Below are 25,543 nucleotides of genomic sequence, written 5' to 3'. Positions count from 1 at the left end.
TAGGTACAGTGGCTACATTTTTTTTTTCCAGTCTTCCGTTTGTACTTTTTCTTCCTTTTATATATATTGTTATACTAACACAATAAATTTCACAATATTTTCACAATTATTGAGATGTCAATTTCATTACCGCTTTAGTATTTTAGCACTGTTCAATCAGTGTTTTTGCACTGTTCATCTACAGTGCCATTTTGGTTAGCCGCTTGCTTTTTTTTTTTTTTCTTTTTTAATTTATTTATGTTTTGAACCGTAGCTACAGTACCAAGAGGCACTGTAGCTACAATAGCTACAATTTTTTTCTTTTCATTTTTCAGTCTTCCGTTTGTATTTTTTTTTTCCTTTTATATATATTGTTATACTGATACAAAAATTTCATAATATTTTCACAATTATTGAGGTATCAATTTCTTATAAGTCAAAATAAAATAATAAAATATGAAATTGTGACCAATCACAATTGAAAATAAATCTATATATATAAAAGCGTGAATGCGCTAAATCATTGCAATTACAATGTTTTGGTTTCGTGAGCCACTTTTTTTTTTTTTTCCCAAATTTTGAACAGTAACTACAATGCCAAGTGGCACTGTAGCTATAATAGTTTTTTTTTCTTTTTTCTTTTTTCCTGTAATCGGTTTGTGTGTTTGTGTGTGTGTGTGTGCGTTTTTTTTTTTTTCTTTTAAATATTTATGTAAGCCGGTATATATATTGTTATATTGACACGATAAATTTCATAATATTTTCATAATTATTGACGTGCGCGAATGTGCTAAAACACTGTAGCTACAATGCTTCGGTTTCGTGAGCCGCTTTTTTTTCCCAAGTTTTGAATAGTAACTACAGTTCCAAGTGGCACTGTAGTTACAGTAGCTATAGATTTTGCTTTTTTTTTTTCAATAATCATTTTTTTTTTCCTTTTAAATATTTATGTAAGCTGCTATATATATTGTTATACTGACACAACAAATTTCACAACATTTTCACAATTATTGACGTGTCAATTTCTTACAAGTTGAAATAAAATAATAAAATATGAGATTGTGACCAATTACAACTAAAAATAAATGTTTTGAGAAAATCTTATAACACTTATTGTGCAGTGCTTTTGATTTATTCAACTGGCACGGTAGCTACAGTGTCTAAAGTTTTTTTTTTTTTTTTTAAATATTTATGTAAGCTGGTATATATATATTGTTATACCAATACAACAAATTTCACAATATTTTCACAATTATTGATGTGTCAATTTTTTACAAGTCAAAATAAAATAATAAAATATGAGATTGTGACCAGCCACAACTAAAAATAAATGTTTTAAGAAAATGTTATAACACTTATTATGCAATGCTTTTGGTTTATTCAATTGGCACAGTAGCTACAGTGCCTAAAGTTTTTATTTTTTTATAGTAATCGGTTTGTGTTTTTTTTTTCTTTTAAATATTTATGTAAGCTGGTATATATATTGTTATACTGACACAACAAATTTCACAATATTTTCACAATTATTGACGTGTCAATTTCTTACAAGCTGAAATAAAATAATAAAATATGAGACTATGACCAACCCCAACTAAAAATAAATGTTTTGAGAAAATGTTACAACACTTATTGTTATCACAATATTTTCACAATTGTTGAAATCTCAGTTTTTTATAGATCAAATAAAAAAAATGCTAAGTCCACAACATTTTAACATTAATTAATACAATGCCTAATTTTTTTTTTTTTCCAGTTATCGGTTTGTGTTTTTTTTTTTTAAATATTTATGTAAGCTGCCATATCTATTAACTATATAAAAAGACCCCAAGGCTCATTAATAGTGTTTTTTTTGGTTTATTCAATTAGTGAGGTGCACTTTCTCTTTTCTTTTTTCTTTTTTTTCTTTTTTTTCCCTTTCAAGTATGCCAGTTGGTTTGAGCTTTGTTTTTATTTTTTGAAGATCTTTATATATTTACTTTGTACTTGCAATGCAAGTTTACATTGTAAATACACAAAAGTGATTAATATTATATACATTTGCACAAAAAATGGTAAATATTGTACAAATTTTGTAAATGTGTAAAAAATTTGCCAATTTTTTTGTGTCTACAATATAAATTTACACTGTAATTAAGTACAATGTATACATAGAGATATTATGAAAGTGTTGTGATGTATGTGTCAATTCCTTATGGGTCAAAATAAAATAATAAAATATTATACCGAGATCTAGCACAACTAAAAATGTCGTGACATTTTGTTGTTATTACAATATATTCACAACTATTGAGGTGTAAGTTATAGGTCAAAATAAAATAATAAAATATTAGACTGGGATCTGTCATGGTCTTATATGATTGAAATTAACTTTTTATAACATAATTATCAAAATTCTTAAAATTAATGTCTCTTTTTATTAATGTAAATCTCTATGTATTTTAAAAATCAAATGATTTATATTTTTATTTTGTGTTACAAATAAAATCTAAAATTGATCTTAATCACTACTTTTTTTTCCTATGTATTTTAAAAATCAAATGATTTATATTTATATTTTGTGATACAAATAAAATTTAAAATTGACCTTAATCATTACTTTTTTTTTTTTTTCATGGCTAGCACGTGCCTTGCACGGGCTGCCTTGACTAGTTATGTTATAAAATTACTAATGCACCCTTAACTTATGTTTAGTATTTAAATTTTTAATCATATATAAGGACATAAAAAGTAAAAATATATTTTTACCCTTTTCCTTCCCTTTACAATCCAAACAAAGGAAAGATTCACTAGTCTTTTTTTTTTTCTTTCCCAATATGACAATATCCAAACACATGAAAAAGAAAATACTTTAAACCTTATTGCTGGAGAAGAATGTGAAATGCTGGAGAAGAAAGCTAATAACACAACACAATCAAAGAATACTTTTGCCCACGATCTCTTACCAATAACTTTCCATTCAGGAAGAAGAATACTCTTACTCTTACATGCACAATCTTGAATGAAACATACATTAAGTGTCAAACCCTGTCAAACCATGACTTCATCAAACACAACCGTTCTGTCTCCTACCACAAAATTGAGCATAGAGAACAAATGTATGGCTTGCATTCTGATCACCATATCCAATTGTTATGGTCTCTTCGTTTCCCCACACACACACACGCACGCACGCACGCTCAGGATACCTTTCACTGAAGTTGTGAAGAACAAGCAACATGAGTTCTTGTCCTGTAAATATTGTCTCTTGGAAACCTGATACTGCAGATTTCACATCTCCTACCGCAATTTCATTCATTAAATATAGAAGATTAAAAGACCAATATGAACAAGAAATACACGAGCACTTTCAGCCAATTTGCTAAGATCCTTTCATTCATCTACAATAGTAAATTCAACCCAATAACAAATTAGAGCAGAGAGAGAATTTGTGTGGAAACATTGCAATTAGTAAAGTGTAGACATTCAACTGTTCCTATCTCTTGAATTTACAAGCTCAGCTCAGCAGAGCAGTGTTTACCCATTTGCAGAATGTGACACTTTTCCACCTAGCGTTTGAACAATAGCTTGGAGGACTTTAATTTCCTCATCACGCTTTGAGATTTCACCCTGCTTTGCACGCAACTCTTCCATGTGCAGCTCAAATACCTCTGTGGCAAAATATGAAGTGCATTGGACAAATTTGTATTTTGGAGGTAATTACACTGATAGAAAACCCAAAGTTCCAAGTGAAATCTTAAAAAAAATTTGAAATTTCAACTGCATCAATGTCAAAACTATAGTTGTATGACCATTTTAATGTTAATCCTCCATGAGTCTCTAGTAACTGAGAGTTTACAAGAAATGTACATGAAGCCCCTCCAGCTGGTAAAAAACCTCCACCTGAGCTGCATGCACTCCCTTTAAGGATTTTTAGCACCTAGAGGTCCTACAAGCAGCTCATCTAGGTTCTTTTATAAATCTGGGTCTGATATAATGCTCTCGAAACTATAAGGTGAACATTTATGTAAATGAAATTTCTAGAGTAAATTTGCAGTTGGGATCAAACTCCAAGGTTGGTTATGTACTTGCTCCTTTATTTTGCCTATAAGAGGCCAGGGCTACCATAAGCCCCAAGCAGCTATTTAAAAATAAATTTGTATAAAACTCTTTTAAGTATAGCTAGATTTCTCGTGGCAATGGAGTTACTCCATTTTGATTCAAATAAAATTATTTACAAATAAGCGCAAATGCCAAGGCTCAAGCTCCACCCATTTTGTTATCCTAGCCTAACCCATGTTCAGGGTAGCCTAAATTAATGAACCTGTTGCTATCAGTTAAAACATTTAGATTTTTGTATCTAAGCAATTAAATTTAAACCTTTACAGAAAATTTTTGGACACAACGCAGTCTGTTTTTGATCATCCAAATGGCTCTTCCACCGTCTAAAAAATAGGTGAAAAAACGAGTGAGGGATTGAGGGGTGACTTGGGTGCGCCAACAACATGATCATGGGAAAAAAAGGTGAAAATGAATGCATATATCATTAGTTTAGGATAGCACAACTATAAATTGAGCTTAGTTGAGCTTGAGCTCGGTCTAAACTTGGTCTTATGCCCAAAATTATTTTTATTGGTAAGTTACACACACAATTGGGATGGAAGTTGAAGTCATGAGTTCAAGATCTACTAAGTGCATGTGTAGTTAGTTACCAATCAAAAATAAAAAAGCAAAATAATTTTGGGTCAAAGAAGGAAAGGGATTAGCTCAGCCCAGATGTTAGTCCTACAAGCCCAACAGGACGCAAAATATTTCAATCCTAAAGGGCTTGGGCTCAGCTCATTTACTCTACCACAATTGTGTTGACTTTGAGAAGCATTGTGGTTATAATACATACAAAAATCAAAGATGCATTGTTTTGCTTCTGGTGTGGCTAAATATATGATGACCTTAGTTGAGCCCAACCTCAGCTCTAGGCCTGAAAGATTTTAAGGGGCTCATCCTAGATCAAATTCCAATAAATCTCACTCAAATATTTTCTGGCCAGACAAGTGGGTTTCTGCCTAGCTCAGCCCAATTGACAGTCCTACCACTACCACACTGAAAGTATGACATAATCAGTTCATTGATTGTCCTTCCACTATGGGCATTTCAAAGAGAGACAAACCACAAACAGTATGCCCTCGTTATTGATTTTACAAATAAACGACAACCTGGATCAATATCAAATTAAAGTGCTATTGTTGTGATATACCACCATGAGAAATGTTAATGCACTTCAAGATAAATTATGCTATTATAGATGCATCTCTAATGATGGGAATGGCCTCCAGCTTCAAAATCAAGATTTACATAAAATACAAAAAAAATAAAAAAAATAAAATAAAATAAAATAAATAAAATGCAGTAAAAATCTGATTTGGGAGATATTTGATAAAGAATCTTTCAATGATGCTAAAAAAAGGGCCAAAACAAATTCCCCATTATTAAAAGGAAGAGGCCCAGGCCAAAAGATGTGGCTCAAACAGGAAGATTTATTGAAATCTGCAAGTAGAGAAGTAGAAGACTCTTTGTATTCAGCTTTTGCTATCTTTAAAATGGCCAAAAAGTTGATTTTCACCATTGTTTTTACTTTTCAAAACCAATCAAGGAACATTTGAATTCACAAGAAGCTTCAAAAGAAACATAGATCACACACACACACACATACACTCCAATCATTCAAGCACCCTAGAACTGTAATATATGTTTAGCTACTCTCATTGTCTCATTTTAGTTGTCCATCTTCTCAGACCCAACTTTTAAAGCAAACACCATAAATTGCTTTCTCTTACACCAAAAACCAAAAAAAAAAAAAAAAAAAAAGATCCGTAACATTTTTTTTAAGGATAATTTGTAAAGGAGTATTATTGTATACACTCAATTTTGTAAGTACGCATCTTCTTTCAGACCCGCACAAAAGGAGAGCTGGACAATATGGTATGGAAGAAAAATAATATATCCCCACAATATCTTCTACTTAATTTCAAGAATTAACATACATGATTCATAAATTAAGGTTATTCATAAAAAGGCAAGGTAATTCTGCCGCTCATCATTTGGCTAGACATGCTAGACATGTTAGCTCTCAGTTGGTGTGGATGGAGGATGTTCCCCCCCAACTCTTAGCTGTAACTTTAGCCGACAAGGCTAGTATTTATTAAATTTTACAGCTCCTTTTCTCAAAAAAAAAAAAAAAAAAAAAAAAAAAAAAAAGGATCAAAGATGGCAATTGAAACCATTCTCTGCCCCTCTCCTACAAGAAAATTAGTTTGGACTGTTTTTGAACATGGATGGCGCAAATTAAAAGGTAGCAACCCATTCTTAAATGGAGGGAATTCATATGGGTAAGCCAGGGATGGGGGAAGGAGAAGTGCACTCTGCCACCCCATTTCCATTATAGAACCTCAAAGCTGTACTTCCATCTTACATCCTTAATTATATCTATTTAAATGAATAGGAAACTAAGATGCATCAATAATTTTCCTCCACTATATGGTGCCGCATACTAAACTGATGAACTATATATAATAAAGATCGTTCTTATGGCGCTTCAGTTATAAAGGAAATAGGATGCACGAACACAGACAAGGACACGGACACGGGTACTAGTATGATACGGCAACACGAGCAATTTTTGTTCGGCACCCCAAATGAAGTGTCCGTGCATCCTACTAAAGGAACACAAAGAGTGACTATAATGATATAACCCAACCATATAACTCTTGATTTGGAAGTCATAAATTACTGACTACTATTACTCCTAAACAGTTTGTGTATCAACATGCCTCAATGACTCTTACTCAAGGAAGAGTATATGATCCATTCTCCCTTCATTTTACCTATTTCTATTTTTAGGGTAAGTAATTAATTAATAATTTAAAGTCACCACCACATCTTTGCTAGAAAACAATTTTTTTTTAACAAATCTATTAAAGGGAAAATGGAAAAACCAAGGATAGGACATACTTGTGGTGTTCTCGAGCTCTCTTGTAATCTCTTGTGCATGTAATTCAGCAGCTTTCTGAGCTGCTTCAGCCTGTCGTTTCTCAGAACGAGCACGAGCCGCAGCCGTAATGGCAGCATCGAGTTCTCTTTCCAAAGTCTCTACCCTTTGTTCAAGAACCTAAACAGATAAATACAGACAGCAATATATTATTTTCCTGACACAATTCATAGCAACTCAATATCATGCAACAAAATATTAGTTATCAAAAGTCATATTAATAGAATCTCACAACTTGACTATCAAGTAACATAGCTGGAAGAATTATATTAGTGAATTCCAATATAAAAATCAACTACACATAGTTCAATTATGGATGGTAAATCTTTTGAAAACGCTATAAATCAAACAAAAGCAAGCAAGAAATGAAAAACCCAGATCAGAATATGTTAAAAAAATGAAGAATAAGATGAAATTGAATATAAAAAAAATGAAGTCAAACAAAGTGTGAGGAACCTTGATGGTACGGGCTTGTTCGGAACTGAGGGAGGCTTTGGCAAAGGTCTCTTCGTCAACAAAGACAGCTTTCTTCAGGAGTAGCTTCTGGAGTGATTCCAGATTCGAAGCCATCTCTGTCAGATTGGTTATGGCTCCGCTCCATCTCTCACTTCCTTTTCCCCTCTCCTCCATTGCCATTTCTGATTTCTCTCTCTCTCTGCGCTTTGAAAAAGAAAAGCTACCTCACTACGCTGTCTTTCTTGGGCTTTCCATGGTTTCTACCAATGGGCCGGTTTTGGATTTACCTGCCAACCCGGTTGGGAATAATCTGAGTTTTTGTGAAACCCATTTGAAAGAATGCAATTTTAGGCCTAACCGAATAATTTAAAATAAACATTTCTTTATATATTTAAAATTTTACATATCACTTATTCACTTCAATAATAATAATATTTTTTTATATTTACATATTACTTCAATAATATGTAGTTTATGAGCCATCAATATTATATTATAGTTGACGTGCAATGAAAATTCATAAGTCGTTTCCCGTCCATATGCGTCGTCCCAAGGAAAGACAAGAAGGGAAATCGTTGCCAAGCTCCTCGTCCATCTGTCCTTAAGGACAGACGAGCTTACTATCGTCCGTCTGTCCTTAAGGACAGATGAGCTTTCTACCGTCCGTCTATTCGTAAAGGACGGACGAGTTTACTACTGTCCCCTCGTCCTTAAAGGACGAGGGAGGCTACTACACCATGTCTCCACCGAGTGGAAGAACGTACCGTCGCTAGTCAAGTCCAACCGTTGTGAAATGCAGACTTCTTGAATAATCTAACTTCTACGTCAGTTACGGAAGTTAAGGACGAGGGAGGCTACTACACCATGTCTCCACCGAGTGGAAGAACGTACCGTCGCTAGTCAAGTCCAACCGTTGTGAAATGTAGACTTCTTGAATAATCTAACTTCTACGTCAGTTACGGAAGTTACCTCCGAACCTTTTGGATTCCCTAACAGTAGAAACGGTTACCAAACAAGTAACCGCTCCCCGCATACTATATAAACACACGCCAATGAAAGAGTAAGGGATTCTGTCTTTCTGAGACTTTCAATTTACATAGTCAGACAAAAGGCTAACTTCACCATCAGAGGGTTCTTGACCGGCTTCCACCAGTCTCCTCTGAGTTTTTTGTTTGTTTTTTCAGGATTCAGTCACAAATTCATCAAGGCCCAGCACTTTCAGTCCATTGATATCACAGGATTCATCAATAGTTTTTTATTAAAATTTTTTATTTTACTTTTTAATATGACTAATTTATTAGAGTGATGTGAGGAATAAGACAACTACATAGGTCATACAAAGTAACGTGTCACCAATAAATAAAAATTGATTCAAACGTTCGTTATATTTGTTTAAGTGACAATTATATATTTACCACATCAATTTGTAATTCTTTGGTAAGAACTTTGTAATAAAACTTGTTGTATTTTTAGTACCATTCAATTTTTTTGATACTCCTTCTCAAAAAAAAAAAAAAAAAAAAAAAAAAATTGACACTCTTAAAAGTGAAGGAAAAAATATACAACTTAGATGAATGACTTATAGATCACACCACCTTGAGATAGAGAGAAGTCTAGTTTATAGGCCTTTGCTATTTTTTGATAATTTAATAGCTAAAATGAAAAGGATTTAAATCTTCAATATTTCCTTTGGGAATATCAAAAACTAAGTTGAGCTAAAAGAATTCTTAACTATATGTCTTTTTTGTTATTTTTTAATAAATTTTTATAAATATAAATAAATGTAACACATAATATTTATAATTTCACATGCCATGTCAGTATTTGTTTTTATTGATGTTCACATTTAAAACGTGAAATGAGTAATGTATAATAATGGTGTACAATAAGAATATGAGAATCAATAACCTAAATTTATACAATTGCTTAAAATCTATTTTAATAATTTCTTTTCATGACTTATTAAGGTGTCAAATTGTGATCGGTAGATAAAAAATCAATAATTACATACTTACTTTTGCATTATATTCATTAATACATACATATGATTTATTAAATTAATAAACATGATAATGTATAAGTCTTTATTTTAAAATTTAAAATAACAAAGCATTTTTTTTAGTTGGATAAACCCTAATTCTATTTTTTTGTAATGAAATAAATAAATTGATTAAGAAGTTTCATTAAACTTTTCCAAATGAGCACCTTCTATTATTTTCAACAGGAACTTTGAGCCTAGGCCATGACCATCCCCCCTGGGCGCAGTAGGAGTAGGCCCAAACCTTGCACAAGTCCAACTCAATGAGATCTCGTTTCGGAATGATTGGTCCAACTCAAGTCCACAACATTGGGTAGGCCCAGCACCTTATTAGAGATATCCATACCCAAATGCTAATTTAGAGGTGACAATTCTGTAAATTACAAATCCGGGCCCAGTATCACTATTGGGCCGTTAAACTCATTCAGCCACCTTATTAAAATTCTAACAAAGTTAGGAATCCTTTTATAAATACAGTCCTAGAAAAAAAACAAATGTGAGAAAAGAATTATTAAAAAAGAAAAAGAAAAAGAAATTGAGAAAACTTCTTGAACGGCCCAACGAACTTCTTTTCTTTTCTTCTGATTTCTTATAAATCAAACATGGTTGGTTTGATTTTAGTGGGTACATAAGTTTACCAGCAAGGGCATGGCCCCCAAAATTTTGCACCCAAAAAAGGGAGTATATATATGTATATACACACACATACATATAATGGTCTCAAAAATTATGAGTTGCTCCTCTCAAAATGGAAAAAAAGTACTAGATCTTTTGAATATGATATATAGCATTTAAGAAGATAAAAATTCACTACATACTCTTGGTGCGATAATCACTCTACAAGTATAAGTACTTGTAGGGCGTGAGGGGCAAGAGCCAGGTTCAAGTCTGTAAGAGAGAGCTTAGGTAAAAATTATCTCATAAATGCAAATTAAACTTGTAAGAACCAAGTTCAAGAACTCTGGGCCTTAGATCCCTTGGGCTCATAATTTATTTGTAGTGGGTTTAAGGATTTCCTACAATGGGTCGTTCTCGGCAGAGAGACTCAGAGCAACACTCAGCTGAAAAGCTCTCTCTTTCACTCCTTTTCTCTCAATTTTTCTGAACCCCTTCTTCTCCCAACTTTCCTCTATTTATAGCCAAGGTTAGTGGGGAGACCATGATTATGTTCATCGTTAGTGCTATTGAAGGTCCAGTATTATCTGGTTAAAGTGGCTGTTTTAGGTGAGAGGGCGGTGCAGCATTTATGATCTTGGAACTTGGCTCCATTTTCACCGATTATGTTCGGCGACTCACGTTCCCGTGCATATCATGACCTTCCCGGGTATTGACTCATGCGCTCTACCGAGAAATGTTAACCGGTCAACCCCGGGAGCTTAATAACCAAAACTTGTTTTTGGCCCTAAGGCAGTTTTAAGAAGGGCATAAGGTAACGGGAACTATCTGCTGGGCCTGCGCCCAAGGCTGGTATGGGCTTGGGCCCGGGGCCTAGATGGGTCTGGGCCCAAGGCCTGTATGGGCTTTGGGAGCTCGGTGCCGTACAAAACTATATACCTATTTTCTTTATAAAAAAAATAAAAAATAAAAAACTATATACCTATTTTAGTTTATATATATATATATATATTCTTTTTTAATTATAAAAATAAGCATTAGAAATCCTCAATTATATGACAATTTCCAATGGTCCTTTGATCAATATACAAAGAAATCAAGAATATGTTTATTGTTATTTGGGGTTATTTTTTGTTAATGATATAGCTAGAAGATAATATATGGTGTATTCCATATATGTAACCACCCTCTCACGCATGTGGAGTTTACCCGTATGTGAGAGGATAGTGGCACAAGCTTGATGCGCAATAAGTTTTTCCTAAAATCAAGGGTCAAGATGTAGAGGAAGGAATTGCCCCTAACCCTAAGGCCCACCAATACTAAACAAAATAAAAATGGAAAAATAGAAAAAGACTTGCATTCTCCTACAATTAAACTCTTGGGTAAAAAGCAAGGCAGTTCACAATTATCTCCTAATATTTGAAACCAAACAATTTTTCGTCTATGCTTGGAAAATGAGCAAATATCTTTAATCTGTTACTTTTATTTCCTCTATTTTGTTAAATCTAACAGAATATATTATTTATAAAAATATTTCATTGTGCAATTTCTAAAATACCCTCAACTAAGTGTTAAAATATCAAAAATATCTCCAATGTCAAATCCGGGTAATTAAATCATGATAGAGAAATGGTTGGACAATTATTATTATTACAAAATAACAATCAAATAACTAATTTTATTTTCTCTAAAAAAAAAACTAATTTTATTCGTATGTTTTTTAATTAAATTTGTCTATATACCAAGAAGAACTTCCAAATATCTTGTAATGTACTTAAAAAAATTAGTCACAATTAAAAGCACATTAAACAACACAAAAAATATAACAAAAGGAGAGGCATCTCTATGGTAAAGAACCCTTTGAAATATGAAATATTTATTACGAAAGTTCTTACATAGGCTAAGAACTAAGAAGGCAATGGTAGAATCCTAGTCCGACTCATATGTATTAGCAGTTCAGCACAAACATATCACATATGTACCATATTATCAAAATATAAATCCTAGTCCGACTCATATGGATCAGTAGTTCAGCATAAACATATCACATACATACCATATTATCAGAATATCTGTGTACCATGCTATCTGAATATATGCATGTCTAACGTACCAAAATACCAATATACTTAATATATGAATTGTCAGAATAAATGTATGCACCATGCTATCAGAATATATGTACCAACTACCAATATACCCTAATATATGATAATGGTAGCACTAAAAAATGTTCTAATGGTATATAAAGAACCCTCTCACAATACTAATGGTTATGGATGGACACCTACAAAAAGAAAATAGACAAAAAATATATTAGAATTCCTAAAAATAGAAACAATACAAAAAATGCAATAGTTATGATATAAAAGTTACACTAAATCCACAAATAAATAAATATATATATATATATATATTAATGAATAAGCAAGGCTACTCATGTTAGAATATCTTAAGATTGCAATGAAGAGGTTTAGAAGAAGAAGACGGTAGTAGCAGTTAAGAGCTACAAAGCTACAAAGTCGTTTCTGTATTGTAAACAATAAAACTACATGTCGTAGTTACAGTTGGTTAGTTAAATTAATTAGTGCTTAGATGACAGGTGTTATATATGATTGTATTGGTTTCTTATTATTTGTTAGTTAGTTAGTTAGGTAAAACTTCCCTCTCTTTGCTCTTGATATATAATCACAGCTTGTAATTACTCACACACAATGAATCATTTTCATACAATCTCAGTCTCTCTCTCTACCCTAGTCTCCATTGTTCTCTAATCACCATTGTAGAAGTTTTGCACAGAGTCTAATATGGTATCAAAGCAAAACTAGCCAGTGATTCCTACTGATTTACTAGTTTGATTCTCTTTAAGTTCCAATGTTTAATTTATTAGTTATGGAATTACATGGTTCGATTTGTTATACCTCTTAGCTTATAGGGTGCAAAACAATTTTTTTAAGAGCATCATTGTACTAACTCAAATATTTAATTAGTTATTTTTGAAACTATAGGCTATACTTTGTTAGTTTTTAAATTCCAATGTTTAATTTATTAGTTATGAAGTTAAATGGTTCAATTTGTTATACCACTTAACTTATAGGGTGCAAAACATGTTTTTTAAGATCACCATTGCACTAACTCAAATATTTAATTTGTTACTTTTGAAACTATAGGCTATACTTTGTTTCTTTTTAAATTCCAATTTTTAATTTTTTTAGTTATGAAATTACATGGTTCAATTTGTTATATCTCTTAAATTATAGGGTGCAAAACATGTTTTTTTAAGAGCACCACTGCACTAACTCAAATATTTAATTTGTTACTTTTGAAACTATAGGCTATACTTTGTTTCTTTTTAAATTTCAATTTTTAATTTTTTAGTTATGCAATTACACGGTTCAATTTGTCAAGGTTTTCAGATCCGCACCGTTTATTGAACTGTAAAAGGGAGAGGTTCAAGGGTTTTGAGGTCGAACCGGAGTCGAACCGTGATTACGTCATAATTAATTTAATAATTATTTTAAATATATATATATAAAAACATTAAATTAATAAATAAATAAAATTAACTAGAATAGTCTAATTCATTTAGAGAATGAAAATGTTGTTCACATTCCCCTATATTTCAATTGTGTTGTGCAATCCAAATGAACATTGTTATAATTTTGTCAAGCTTGCATTTACAAGTATGTGAGAAAATAAATTAAGAAAAGAGAGAAATCATTATTCTTGAAAAATGCAATCTTCATACAGCACTTAAAAATATAAGTGGGAGTTCAGAGTTTTAATAGGCTGCAGTTTGCCAACAGTGTAAACAATGCTTAACTTAAAGTTTAAAATCGTAGAAAGGAAATATTTAAAAAAAAAAAAAAACTTTTAATAATAAAAACCTACAATCACAAGTATACGAACTTTTATGTAGAAAACTTAAAGCCACTTCCAGATATCTATGCAGAGTCTTTAGTTAATGATTGTTGAAACTTTCACTAAATAGTAAAGAAGCATTTACAGCATAAATTTCGCAACTGATATTTCCATAATTAACTACACCAAGAAAAATTCTCACAATACCTTTTGAAACAGAAAAACAACTCCAAAACTAACCATAAGAACCCTCATGAAACACCCTTAAAAAGCCCAAAAAAACCAACCGAATCCCTCTATAAAACCCAACCAGTCCCAGGAAATTTCACAACCAAAATCCTAGCAAAACCCACTGAATATATCACCAAAAACAGCCCCTATGAACCCAGAAAAATTTCACAACCAATCACCAAAAACAACCCCCATGAACCCAGAAAAATTCACAACCAAAATCCCAGTAAAACCTACTGAATATATCACCAAAAACAGCCCCCATGAACCTAACAAAATTCAATTAAAACCTCATTGCAAACATAACACAGGACACAAAATTCTTAGCCAAACATCATAGGAAATCAACCAAGAAAAATTCTCATAATACAACTACACATTGTGTACAATCTTGTTTCTCATAATAATGTTTTCCAAAAGTTACAGTACACAAACATAATACAAAATATAAAATACATAGAAATTATCACTAAAATAGAAATTATCTCTAAAATGTTACAATACACAAACAGAATACATAGAAATGTTTTCCAACCTTCTTACAAAAAGACATAGAAATTATCTCTAAAATACAAAATATAACTTCAAAGTTCAAACAGAATTATTATGATCATAAATCATCAATGTCATGATAGTTATCATGCTCATCATCATTCCCTGGAAATCCAGGAGGAGGGTCAACAGGTTGTCCAAATGTTCCCAAATCAATTCCTTCAACCTCACTGCTATCATCTACAGATTCTACACACAAGTTTGAACAAAATAAAAAGAAAAATCATTAGAATGTTTACACAAGCTTAAAAAAATAAAAGAAAAATCAATATAGGTTATCAAAATTTTTTACATATAAACTAACCTTCAATATTAAAAGAAGGCCCTGCACTTGCTGGATATGCACCCTCTTCATAAATTGCATTCTCCAACTCTTCATAATTAAGATATGGGTCTTCCTCTTCCACAAATATCCAAAAATCAGTTTTGTCGATACTTGCATAATCAATGGGGTCAAAATTAAACTTTTTGTTGTAAAGCCTGCATCATAAAATGTCATGCTCATTATTGGAATTTGAACATAATTAGTAACTAACAATTACATTATATAAATGATTTTTTAAAAATTAATATAATGACAAGATATAGCATTTAGTTACCTACGTTTCAATCACAAGTTATGATGAACAAACACAAGATCATTGAACCTTTGATGCTCCAATCTATTTCTCCTCTTAGAATGTATTTGGTCAAATAAACTCCAACAATGCTCACATCCAGAAGCGACGGAAGTTTGGCTAAGGATTCTAATTGCCAATTTTTGCAAGTTTGGAGCATTAGCACCCCCCACAACTTCCACCATTCATCTAATTTTCATAACACAACATAATCTAATATTAATCAACATAAACATATAGTCCAAGACTAGATTCTCAACATATAGTATTAAAGTAATTAGATTCCCAACTACATTACTTGAATGCAGCACTATATCCTTTACTTGAATGCAACACTAATTACTTGAATGCAGAACTATATCCTTTTAATAAACATATAGTATTAAAGTAAACTGATTACTTCTCACCTAGATGAGTGGTTGTGCTTGTTGACAATGCAAGATCTTTATCAAAGCTCCCAATACGGTCTCGAAAATATTGGGTTTCCTTAATTACCTTTTCTTTGTAACCATCATATTTTGTCCCAATGTAGTCCAAAACAGCCATATGTACTGCTGGTTTCCGACAAAAATTCTCCTCATCATATTGAAAAGCAGGATTTAACCAATATGCAGCAGCATGAAAATCTTTATGCAAATGTTTGTCCCAACGGTTTTTTATAATTGAGGTATATGGCTTGTACAAGTGCTTCTTCATTCGGAAGATCTTCTTGATTCCCAACCGTGCTCTATGCATGCCCTCATACACATATCCTATTGCAGGTCTTTGATCAGAATCAACAATCCGTAACAAACGAATGAGTGGCGATGAAATCTTGACAAGAACATTAATATCATCCTAAAAAGAATTATCTAAAATGATAGAAACTACTTCTTTTACCTTTGACTCTCTTGTCAATCTATTGTCCACAAAGAACTTGCTAGTCACTAAGGCTTGCTAGTCACTAAGGCTTGCAAGTCATGCTTATGCACATGAAGACTTCCAAATGAAAGGAAAGTAGTAGCAAATCTTGTTGCTCCTACAAGTATAATATCTGTCCAACCAGGTCTCTTCTTCAACCAAGCAATCAAAGCCACATGATTATAAATAAAAACTGTGACTTTGGATGCACGTTTTTTAAGTCTCTCCACATGAGGCATGTCTCCCATATCCTGCAACACAAGATTCAGGCAATGTGCTACATAAGGAGACCAACTAATAATTTTATACTTTTCACACAACAATTTACCAGCAGATACATAATTGGAAGCATTATCAGTAATCATGTGAACTATGTTTTTTGGACCAACCCATGTAACTACTTCATCAAATAGTTTAAATAAGTTTCTAGTACTCTTCACAACATCTGAGGCATCAACTGATTTTACAAATACTAGTATCTGTCCAACCATCAACCATAAGTGTACATCCAACTTCTGCCCAATGCCTATGTTGTGACTCAACCAACAACTGAACCTCTTTCTTTTGATCCCTCAACAAAGGGACCCGTACAGCATGATAAGATGGACCTTTGTAGCCAGGACCAACAGCAGCTACGGCATCAATCATCTTTTGGTAGTACACTGAATTCACTACATTAAAAGTTATGCAATTGTCATACAGAAACCTTACAATAGCCATATCAGCTCGCCTCACCCTTTCTTTACTTTGGAACACACTTTTAAGACCAGGTTGAGCTCCTGGAGTAGTTCTTGGAGCAAAGTAATTATCCACCAGATTTGTACCCTTTCTTTTACCTAAAACAGGTTTTTTAGGCAACCCACTACTATATACTTCTTGAACATCTTCATCTTCTTGCATATCACTATTTGTGGAAGGCACACTAAACATTTCTTCTTGACATTGTTTCTCAGCTTTCACATATTCTAACATTAGGTATCTCACATCATGAGAAACCTTTTTACATGATCCAATATCACCTTTTATCCCCGCAAGATGTTTTTTCATCCTATTAATACCCCCACCTTATATGTTTGCCTACAATACATACGTGTAAAAGTATTTCATCATTTCTCATCCGCCCCAAGGCTAAAATGTTCCCAAGCCGGATCAACCTTTTCCCTTACTCTAGAGCTAGACTCCATTACATTGGAATCAACTTCATGTGATGGAGTAGACCCGGTCTCTGTTTCCATTTTAATCTAAAAGACTAAACAACCAATCAAACACACATAGACCCATCAATTTTTGAAATATAGATAGTCAAAGAATCACAACTTCATACACAAAGTCAAATTAACAAACTAATATACACAAATTCAGAGAGTCAAAGAATCACAAATTGATCTATAGGTGCTGATATAGAGAGAATCATAAACTTCAAGCGCCTAAAAAATATTAATGTTATTTTGCAGTGCCTAAAATATTGTAAAAAGTAAAACCACTGCCTTCAAGCAACAGATAACACATAGGATGCTATGCCATTATTCTACAGCTACAACATCACAAACTATGACAGCAAAATGGGGATAGGAAAGGAATGCCACTATGGAAATACAGAGAGGTTCCAGAATGCTGAGGTAGTTCTGTTTAGTATGAAATTGGCTATATATGCGTATTGATCAATCAAGTGAATCATATACAACAGCCAAAAAAAAAAATCTATATGCACATCCATGATTTCCCAGAATGTGTAAAAGTTAGATCAGATAAATAGTATGTAAAAATATATTGATTTCGCAAAAGAACTAAAAAAAATATAGATACCGAGAACATGAATGAAGTAAATATTATTGAAACCAACCGCAATAAAAAATACAAAAAAAAAAAAACATGCAGCAAGAAGCAGTGATTTTGGCAGACAGAAACCCAAGAGGAGCATGATTCTAAGCCAAAAACATGCAGCAAGAACCTTTAAATTTATATCATCATCCACAATCATCCACATTTTCAATTGACCCAAATCAATTTACACACCAACACTTCAAATCTATATCATCATCCACAATCAACTTGCAAATATTAATAAAGAAAAAACAGATTAGAGGTAATAAAGCACCAAACGACGGCGACGGCGACGAGGCACAGAGTGAGCTGCGACGGCGACGAGGGAGAGAGGCAGAGATGAGCATGAGAGAGTGAGCTGCGATCTGGGCTAAGCTGCGACGGCAACGAGGGAGAGAGGCAGAGACGAGAGAGTGATTGAGACTTTGAGAGAGTGAGGAAGAGATCGAACAAGGGTGGAACGGCGGCGATCTGGGTTGAGCCAAAAGAAGAGATCGAATAAGGGTGGAAAGACGGCGATCTGGGCTAAGCCAAAAGAAGGGTGGAACAAGGGTAGGATTTAGGGTGGAACGACAAGGACGAAGGATAGAGGCAGAGACGAGAGAGTGAGGGTTTCGGAGTGATTGAGATTTGAGAGAGGGTTTCAGAGTGAGGAAGACTGGAAGAGGCCGAGAGTGATTTTTGAGAGAGGGTTTAAAAAAAAAAAAGGTGGAACGACGCCGTATAGGAGGGGAAAAAAAGAGGGTGGAACGACGTCGTTTATAAGGCTGAAACAATGCAACCGTTCAAACCGTGTGAACCAGCCATGGTTCACAAAACCGGAAGGTCGGACCGCAGTTCAGACGGGTCCATGCTTTTTTCGCATGGAATGGTTCCTTACCTTAAACGGATCATGAAACTGAACGGTTCACGGGTTTCCGGATCGGATCATACGGTCCGGTCCAGGTTTAACAACCTTGCAATTTGTTATACTTATTAAGAAACTTGAGTTTCTTTTTTCAGATGTAGATTTCGTTTTGTTTTGTCGTGTGCTCAAATTCAATGATAATAAAACATTTCTACTTGTTCTGTATGCCCTCTTACTAAACAAAAAAGACTACCATTCACCTCATCTACTCATGTTACTATTTCCAATTTTGAGTTTATTCATGTTGATATTTGGGATATATGTTCCACTCCTTCTCTAAATGGTTCTAGATATTTTCTTACCATTATGGATGACCATAGTAGATGTACTTGGGTGTTTTTAATAAAACACAAGTCTAATACTCAGTTTTTAATTCAATCCTTTTTTAATATGGTTGTTACTCAATTTCAATTAACTATCAAAGTCGTTAGATCTGACAATGGAACTAAATTTGCTTTGGACCTTTCTATGTTTCCAAAGGAGTTGTTCATCAACTATCTTGTGTGGAAACCCCACAACAAATTCAATAGTTGAAAAAAACGTCAACGTCTCCTTAGTGTAGCTAGAACACTTAGGGGCTATTTGGATTTGTTGTTTTCCATCACCCATAACTCTGTTTCCATCACCCATAACTCAAATTTGGTTGATCCCATAACTGTTTGGTTTGTTTGGATTTGTTTTCAATTTTTGTTTCTACCACTCAATTCTCTGATTTTTGAGTAATGAGTTATGGAAACTGAAAACACATTTTAAGTGTTTTCAAGTTATGGAAACTGAGTTTCCATGCCATTTTGGTAAATAAACACACATTGTGGGACCCACTAGTCTTGTCAAGTTAGATTTTTCCTCTCACTCCCACTAGTCACTCTCATTTTTCTTTTTCTTTTTTTCTTCTCCACTTTTCTTTCTTTTTGTCTCTCTTCTTTCTCTGTTCTTCTTTAGAGCAAAATCTTCAGAGCAAAATCTGACCCACATCGAAAGACAAAAGAATCTTAGCCTTCCTTATCCATGGCCTCTCTTCTTCAATCTGCCTGCCGTTCTTTGTCCTTCACCCTTCCCACGCCGACCCATCTAACGAACAACATCTCAACGCCGCTCAACCTCGGGCTGTGTGAACTTTGACGACGATACGGCTAGACTGGAATGGTGGTTGTGGTTTCAGTTTCTCTGTGGGTTCGGTTTCTATAATTGTGAATTCAAAGCATCCAATTTCTAATTATAATACAATTGGACTATCCCTTTAACCCTTCTTTATTGTTTTCAAGTTCAATTAACATGTGATGCTTTTAGGTAATGAGTTTTGTTGAATTTGTTTTAAATGAATAATGTTGAGCTATAAGATAAAATCTGGTTTGTGAATGTCATTGATCATACTTGTGCACCTTTAATATATTTCTTCAGACACTAAAAATTGGGGTTTGTGTTTAATGGGCCAAATTTATTGACTACCCAATATCTTTGAAAGAAGAAAGAAAGTTGTTTTCATGACAGAGTAAGGATGTTGATGACGGAGTAAGGACGTTGAGGGAGAGGTGTTGTGGGCTTGGTTTCAGTGAGGACGAGGAGAAATGGAGAAGAAATGTGATGGTAAAGTGAGGTTTCAACTATTGAATGGAGTTAATAGGGCCGGGCAGGGGGGTTAGGTGCACAGGTGTGGTCAGAGTGTGTGGGTCCCAGTTTTTTTTAGCTTTTTTGGTTGAAAACATAACTGAGTGTTGGGTGCCAAACGGGTTGAGTGAGACATTTCCTCATTATTGGGCGATAGAAAGTGAGTTATAGAGTGATGAGTGATGGGTGATGAAAACTGAGTGATGAGTGATGAATGACCCTTTTTTTTTTAACCAAATAGCCCCTTAGCTTTCAGGCCAACTTACCTTTGAAAGTTTGGGGTGATTGCATCCTAACGCTAACAACTACTTATCTTATAAATGAAATCCCTAGTCCTTCACTGCATAACCTTACATATTTTGCCATGTTTTTAATAGAGGTACGTTACGAAACTTTAACTGAGCTAACCTCAAGTGAGTAAAGTGTCAAATATCAAACCATAGGTAGGAAACTTAAATTTTGACCAAATCACAGGCGGGTAAATTGTAATTTGGCCAATAAACTAATAGCCACGTTGGAACTTTGCTTTTATTACTACTTAAACACCTTCCCAGTTCAACTCTTAAATACTAGGGATTAGTGGAACTACTAAAACTAAAAAGTTTGGTGGTTCAGGTTCTAAACTTGAAAGGATGAAACCTATCAATTATACTCAAATATTTTCTATTAAACCCGATTTGACCAGTAACGTAGTTAACCGCAATAATTTTTTTTTTCTTTTATAGTAATTTTATGGAAACTAGCCTCTGAGCACACGCTCACGCACGTACTCAGAGGCTCTTCTATTTTTTGGGTAAGGGTTAATTTAGAGCATTTATTATAATTTGGGATTACTACATTTTCTAATCACAAAAAAACCTAGAGGTGTGATAAGTATTATGTGTGGTGAAATAATTTTTCATCACACCCCTAAGTTTTTTTTGTGATAGGAAAATGTAGTAATCCCAAATTATAATAATAAATACTCTAAATTAACCCTTACCCAAAAAATAGAAGAGCCTATAAGCTCAAAGGCTAGTTTTTTATTTTTTTATTTTATTTTTTTTAAGAATTTGAATTTTTTTAGTAGTTGTTATTTGAGAGTTTTGTTAAATATTTGAAAGTAGGGTAAATTTGAATGTGTTTTTTTTTTTTTTTTTTTTTTTTTTTTTTTTTTTTTTTTTAATAGAAGTTGAACGTGGGTTTGAATGTGGTATTTGAAATTTTTTGGATTCCTTTTGGATATGATTGATTTCTACTTTTTAGTATTTTTTTTTCTTCCAATAAAAAAAAAAAAAAAATCAAACATGAGATGAGATTAAGGGAAACCGGTTATTGAAAAAATTAAAAAAAAAAAGTTAAGCCTTGATAAAGGAAGAAAAAAAAAAAAAAACTGAAGAAAGAAAAGTGAAAACGTGGAGTAATGCTTGGAGTTAAATGCATAATACTCATCAAACCTCTAGTGTGTTTTTTCTTTTTTATTAGAAAATGTAATAATCCCAAATTATAATTGATGCAAATAATTAAATTTTACCCAAAAAATAAAAGAGCCCCTGAGCACATGACATTCAACTATTTATAACTGTCAAATACCGTGCCCCTCTATTTCTTGTATTCTTTTCTTTTCACGTGTCAATTTTCTTTTATTATTTTTTTAAGAAACAATTTTCTTTTATATATGATTAGCCAATAAAAAGGCTACTCATGATAATTTAATCTTTTAGTGTAAACACTACATTAATCTAAATTGTTATCTAATGATTTAGATGAGATTCCTCAAGAGGAATACGATATTTAACTAAATTTTTAAGTACCTAAATAAATTTGGATTAAAATCATTATTAGCTTTTTACAATCATATCATCATCCATTTTAAAATGAATATATCAACATTTTTTTTTTTTTACTGCAACCATTTCTATATTTATTTAAATTATTGATAATACAACAAAATCCACCATTTTGAATAGAGTTAGAACTCTATCATCGATGGAGTTTATCCTAAGAAGTGTGAGAATCCTACTCCAAAACTTTCTTTCATACGTGTCTCTCTATAAATGAATATATTGCCAATGATACTCCATTTGCTATTGAAGTACGTTCCATTATCGATACTTTGGGCAGTTCTTTGGTTCTCTGTTCAGAATAAATTAAAAGAGAGGTACTCATCCTAGTTGCATCAACCACAATCTATAGTTTCCTCAAAACTCCAAATCCAAATCCAAGCTTTATAACTCCATTGACATTATTGAATCCTTTATTCACAAACAACAAACTTTAACTCCCATTCTCATTCTTGGTACATGTTTCTTGGTTCTTCTTGTGCATTTTACAAATAAAGGGTATGCCAATTCCTTTCAGATTTCATCAGGTTCTTTTCATTTCAAGACTCTTTTTTCTTGCCCAACTGCCATTGAAAACTCTGGCACTTTCTCGGATGGCACGTTTGTGTCAAGTGAACTAATATCAACAAATAATTCACCTTTGCCAAATAACAAACTCTTTTTTTATTGTTGTTACATCCAGGTTGCATTAGTTTAGTACTTGACTACTTGGGTTCCCGTTGAACATAAAAGAGATAAGCCTATAATTAGAATGCAAAATTTTTATGCAAAATTTTAATGAAATTTTCTACTAAGAATTTAAGAACATACCTTCAATGAATTGTTTGGGTCTTAAATTCCTTTGCATTTACTTCCAACTCCACCCTTTCTTCCCTATACGGAAAATAGAGAATCAACTTTGTTAGAAAATAGTTGCAAAATGCAAAGTTAAATGAGAAAGAACAAAAAATGTACCAACTGCTCGTGTGAGGATTCAATCAATGAATTTTCTGGCTCTTAAAGTTTCTTAAATTCCTTTGCATTTACTTCAACTTCACCATCTCATCACTATATAGAAAATAGAGAATCAATTGTGTTAGAATATAATTGCAAAATACAAAGTAAAATGAGAAGGAAAAAAAAAGCCCAACCTTTCATATGATGACTTTGTAAGCAATTGCTATATACGTAAATTTTGAAAGAGAAAAATGATACTGGGGAAGTTATCTTTAAAGATAAAATTATAAAATTGTGGAGGAAACTGCTTCTAAATAATAGGCAAACTTTTAGGAATAAAAATACCTAAAATGTTTTTTTTTTTTTTAAATGTAAAACCATGTTGGTAAGTAGGCTATTAGTAGAAGATTCTAAAATCCTAAAATTTAGGATTTATTTTGCTTGAAATTGTAAAAAAAAAAAAATTAATTGTGGTCCTATTTTATAGTTAATGTTTTAGTAAAAATTAGAAGTGTATTTTTAACGGACTATCCTTTAGTTTTGTGACTTTGTCTCTACTTAAACCTAGGGAATAGGGGTATTTTGGAACTAAAAAAAAATTCGGTCCAAACATGAACAACCCTTTAAACCTTTAAATAATAGTATAGATAATTTAGAAAAAAAAAAAAGAAAAAAGAGAAAGAAAAAAAAAGACACAATGTAGTTTTGATCTATTTCAAAGACGTACTAAAGCTTTCCCGCTCAATTTCTAAAGATTGGGCTCTCATTTGTTATCTCTAGCTCTCTTCTCTCTCCAGTCTTCTTTGACACACTCTCTGTGCTCCGTCTTCTCCGATTCGTATCTCTGTGCTCTGTCTTCTCCGATACGTCTCTCTGTGCTTTGTCGTATCTTTGTGCTCTATTCATGGCGGGAAAGCATTTCAAGGAGAGAAAGGAGGAGTGCAAGAAATCCTGACTCCAAAAGATGATCCATTGCTTCTGATGTGCGAAGGATTTCCAGACTGTTAGTGAGATGAGTACACATAACCGGAATACGCATCGTGATGATAGTAGACTTTGTAAAGTTTGTGGCACCGTCTTCAAACGGAAGCGCGCGAGCTTGAAATGCACCGGGAAATCCATAGTGCAAAAGCTTCTTCATCCACCACTATCAGCAACCATGGTACGTAGGTTTTCATTTTTTTTCTTTTTCCGTTTTACTCTCCATTCTTTTTGTGTATTTAATTGCTATTTCTGATCAGGTAATGATTTGGATGAAGAGTTTTATGACGGATGATGCCATTGAAATTCCTTTAGAGTAGAGGTATTTTTTTTTTCCCTTCAATTTATTTGAATTTAATTTAATTCCGGTTTTGGGGCTGAAATTAAGGTTTTGTAAAATTGTTGAATTTTGATAGCTAATCTTCTCAATAATTGTTACAGTCTGTTTCGTTGCTGGAAAACGTAGGGAAAGAGTGGGAGATGATTAATTAGGTTACTTTAGGTGTCTATTTTTTTTTTCCAGTTTCAAATTCAATTGGACTTTGGAATCTCGTACCTTTGTGTGTTGCTTGCAGCCACTGATTCTGTTGGTGGATTAAAAAATAGTGTAGTTGAGAAATAGGATTGCAGACACATTCTTAGAAACTGCTATGAATTTTAGAATGCATTTTTAAAAAGTTAAAAGTTAATTTTAGATAATCATCCATAAGTACTTTTGGGATTTGTATTAAAATTATGATGATTTTTGAGTTTGTTAAACCTTGGGAACTTTAATTCATTCTACATAAGTGACTTGAGTCGAGGTACATCAAACATGTATAAGAGTAAGAGAATATACTTATAGAAAGGCATAGGTTTGATGCTTTGAGCCTTGCCCCACCTTTTGTGATAGTCTTTTAGCCATTCCTTGTTCTTTTCTCAAATTGAAAAGTTCAAAGCTCAGAATGGCAGACTTTCAGGCCTGAGACACCAACTTTAGCTTCAAATAATTAATCGTAGGATGTCTAGTAAGAATTTGAATAGATTTCTCATCAAGAAGACTGAGAATCAACGTTGAATTCTCCTCACAAAAGCTTGAATGACAACCTTTGCCTCTTGCAAAAGTCACTTTGTGAAACCTCATATAGAAAAATCAAAGTACAAGGCTATGGATTCATTTGGGTGGGTGAGAGAAGCTAAAGCCACAACTGAAGT

General features: G+C 33.0%; 2 protein-coding genes across 2 annotated transcripts; both read right to left on the bottom strand.

The window, feature by feature from the left end:
• Positions 1-3,301: 3,301 nt before the first annotated feature.
• LOC126706048 (uncharacterized) lies at positions 3,302-7,681 on the bottom strand. Its single transcript, XM_050405308.1, has 4 exons — positions 7,457-7,681; positions 6,964-7,120; positions 3,497-3,626; positions 3,302-3,356 (listed from the first exon to the last, which is right to left on the bottom strand). Exons 1-4 carry the CDS (start codon positions 7,634-7,636, stop codon positions 3,353-3,355), a joined length of 471 nt encoding a protein of 156 aa, XP_050261265.1. The 5' UTR covers positions 7,637-7,681; the 3' UTR covers positions 3,302-3,352.
• Positions 7,682-15,766: 8,085 nt separating this feature from the next.
• Positions 15,767-17,317, bottom strand: LOC126704828 (uncharacterized). Its single transcript, XM_050403824.1, has 4 exons — positions 16,862-17,317; positions 16,609-16,749; positions 16,342-16,521; positions 15,767-16,207 (listed from the first exon to the last, which is right to left on the bottom strand). The coding sequence occupies exons 1-4, from the start codon at positions 17,315-17,317 to the stop codon at positions 15,767-15,769; spliced, it is 1,218 nt and encodes a 405-aa protein (XP_050259781.1).
• Positions 17,318-25,543: the final 8,226 nt, after the last annotated feature.

The sequence above is a fragment of the Quercus robur genome, chromosome 11 (assembly GCF_932294415.1).
Source record: "Quercus robur chromosome 11, dhQueRobu3.1, whole genome shotgun sequence".
Classification (NCBI taxonomy): domain Eukaryota; kingdom Viridiplantae; phylum Streptophyta; class Magnoliopsida; order Fagales; family Fagaceae; genus Quercus; species Quercus robur.
This window is presented reverse-complemented; position numbering and strand designations above follow the sequence as displayed.

Coding starts and splice junctions, on each gene's coding strand:
- LOC126706048 (XM_050405308.1), bottom strand. CDS start 7,636: ATGGCAATGGAGGAGAGGGGAAAAGGAAGTGAGAGATGGAGCGGAGCC. Junction 7,121..7,456: donor AACAAGCCCGTACCATCAAG/GTTCCTCACACT, acceptor TTATCTGTTTAG/GTTCTTGAACAAAGGGTAGA. Junction 3,627..6,963: donor AGAGCTCGAGAACACCACAA/GTATGTCCTATC, acceptor ATTTTGCCACAG/AGGTATTTGAGCTGCACATG.
- LOC126704828 (XM_050403824.1), bottom strand. CDS start 17,317: ATGAAAAAACATCTTGCGGGGATAAAAGGTGATATTGGATCATGTAAA. Junction 16,750..16,861: donor AAGGTCCATCTTATCATGCT/GTACGGGTCCCT, acceptor ATGGTTGGACAG/ATACTAGTATTTGTAAAATC. Junction 16,208..16,341: donor TTTCATTTGGAAGTCTTCAT/GTGCATAAGCAT, acceptor AATTCTTTTTAG/GATGATATTAATGTTCTTGT.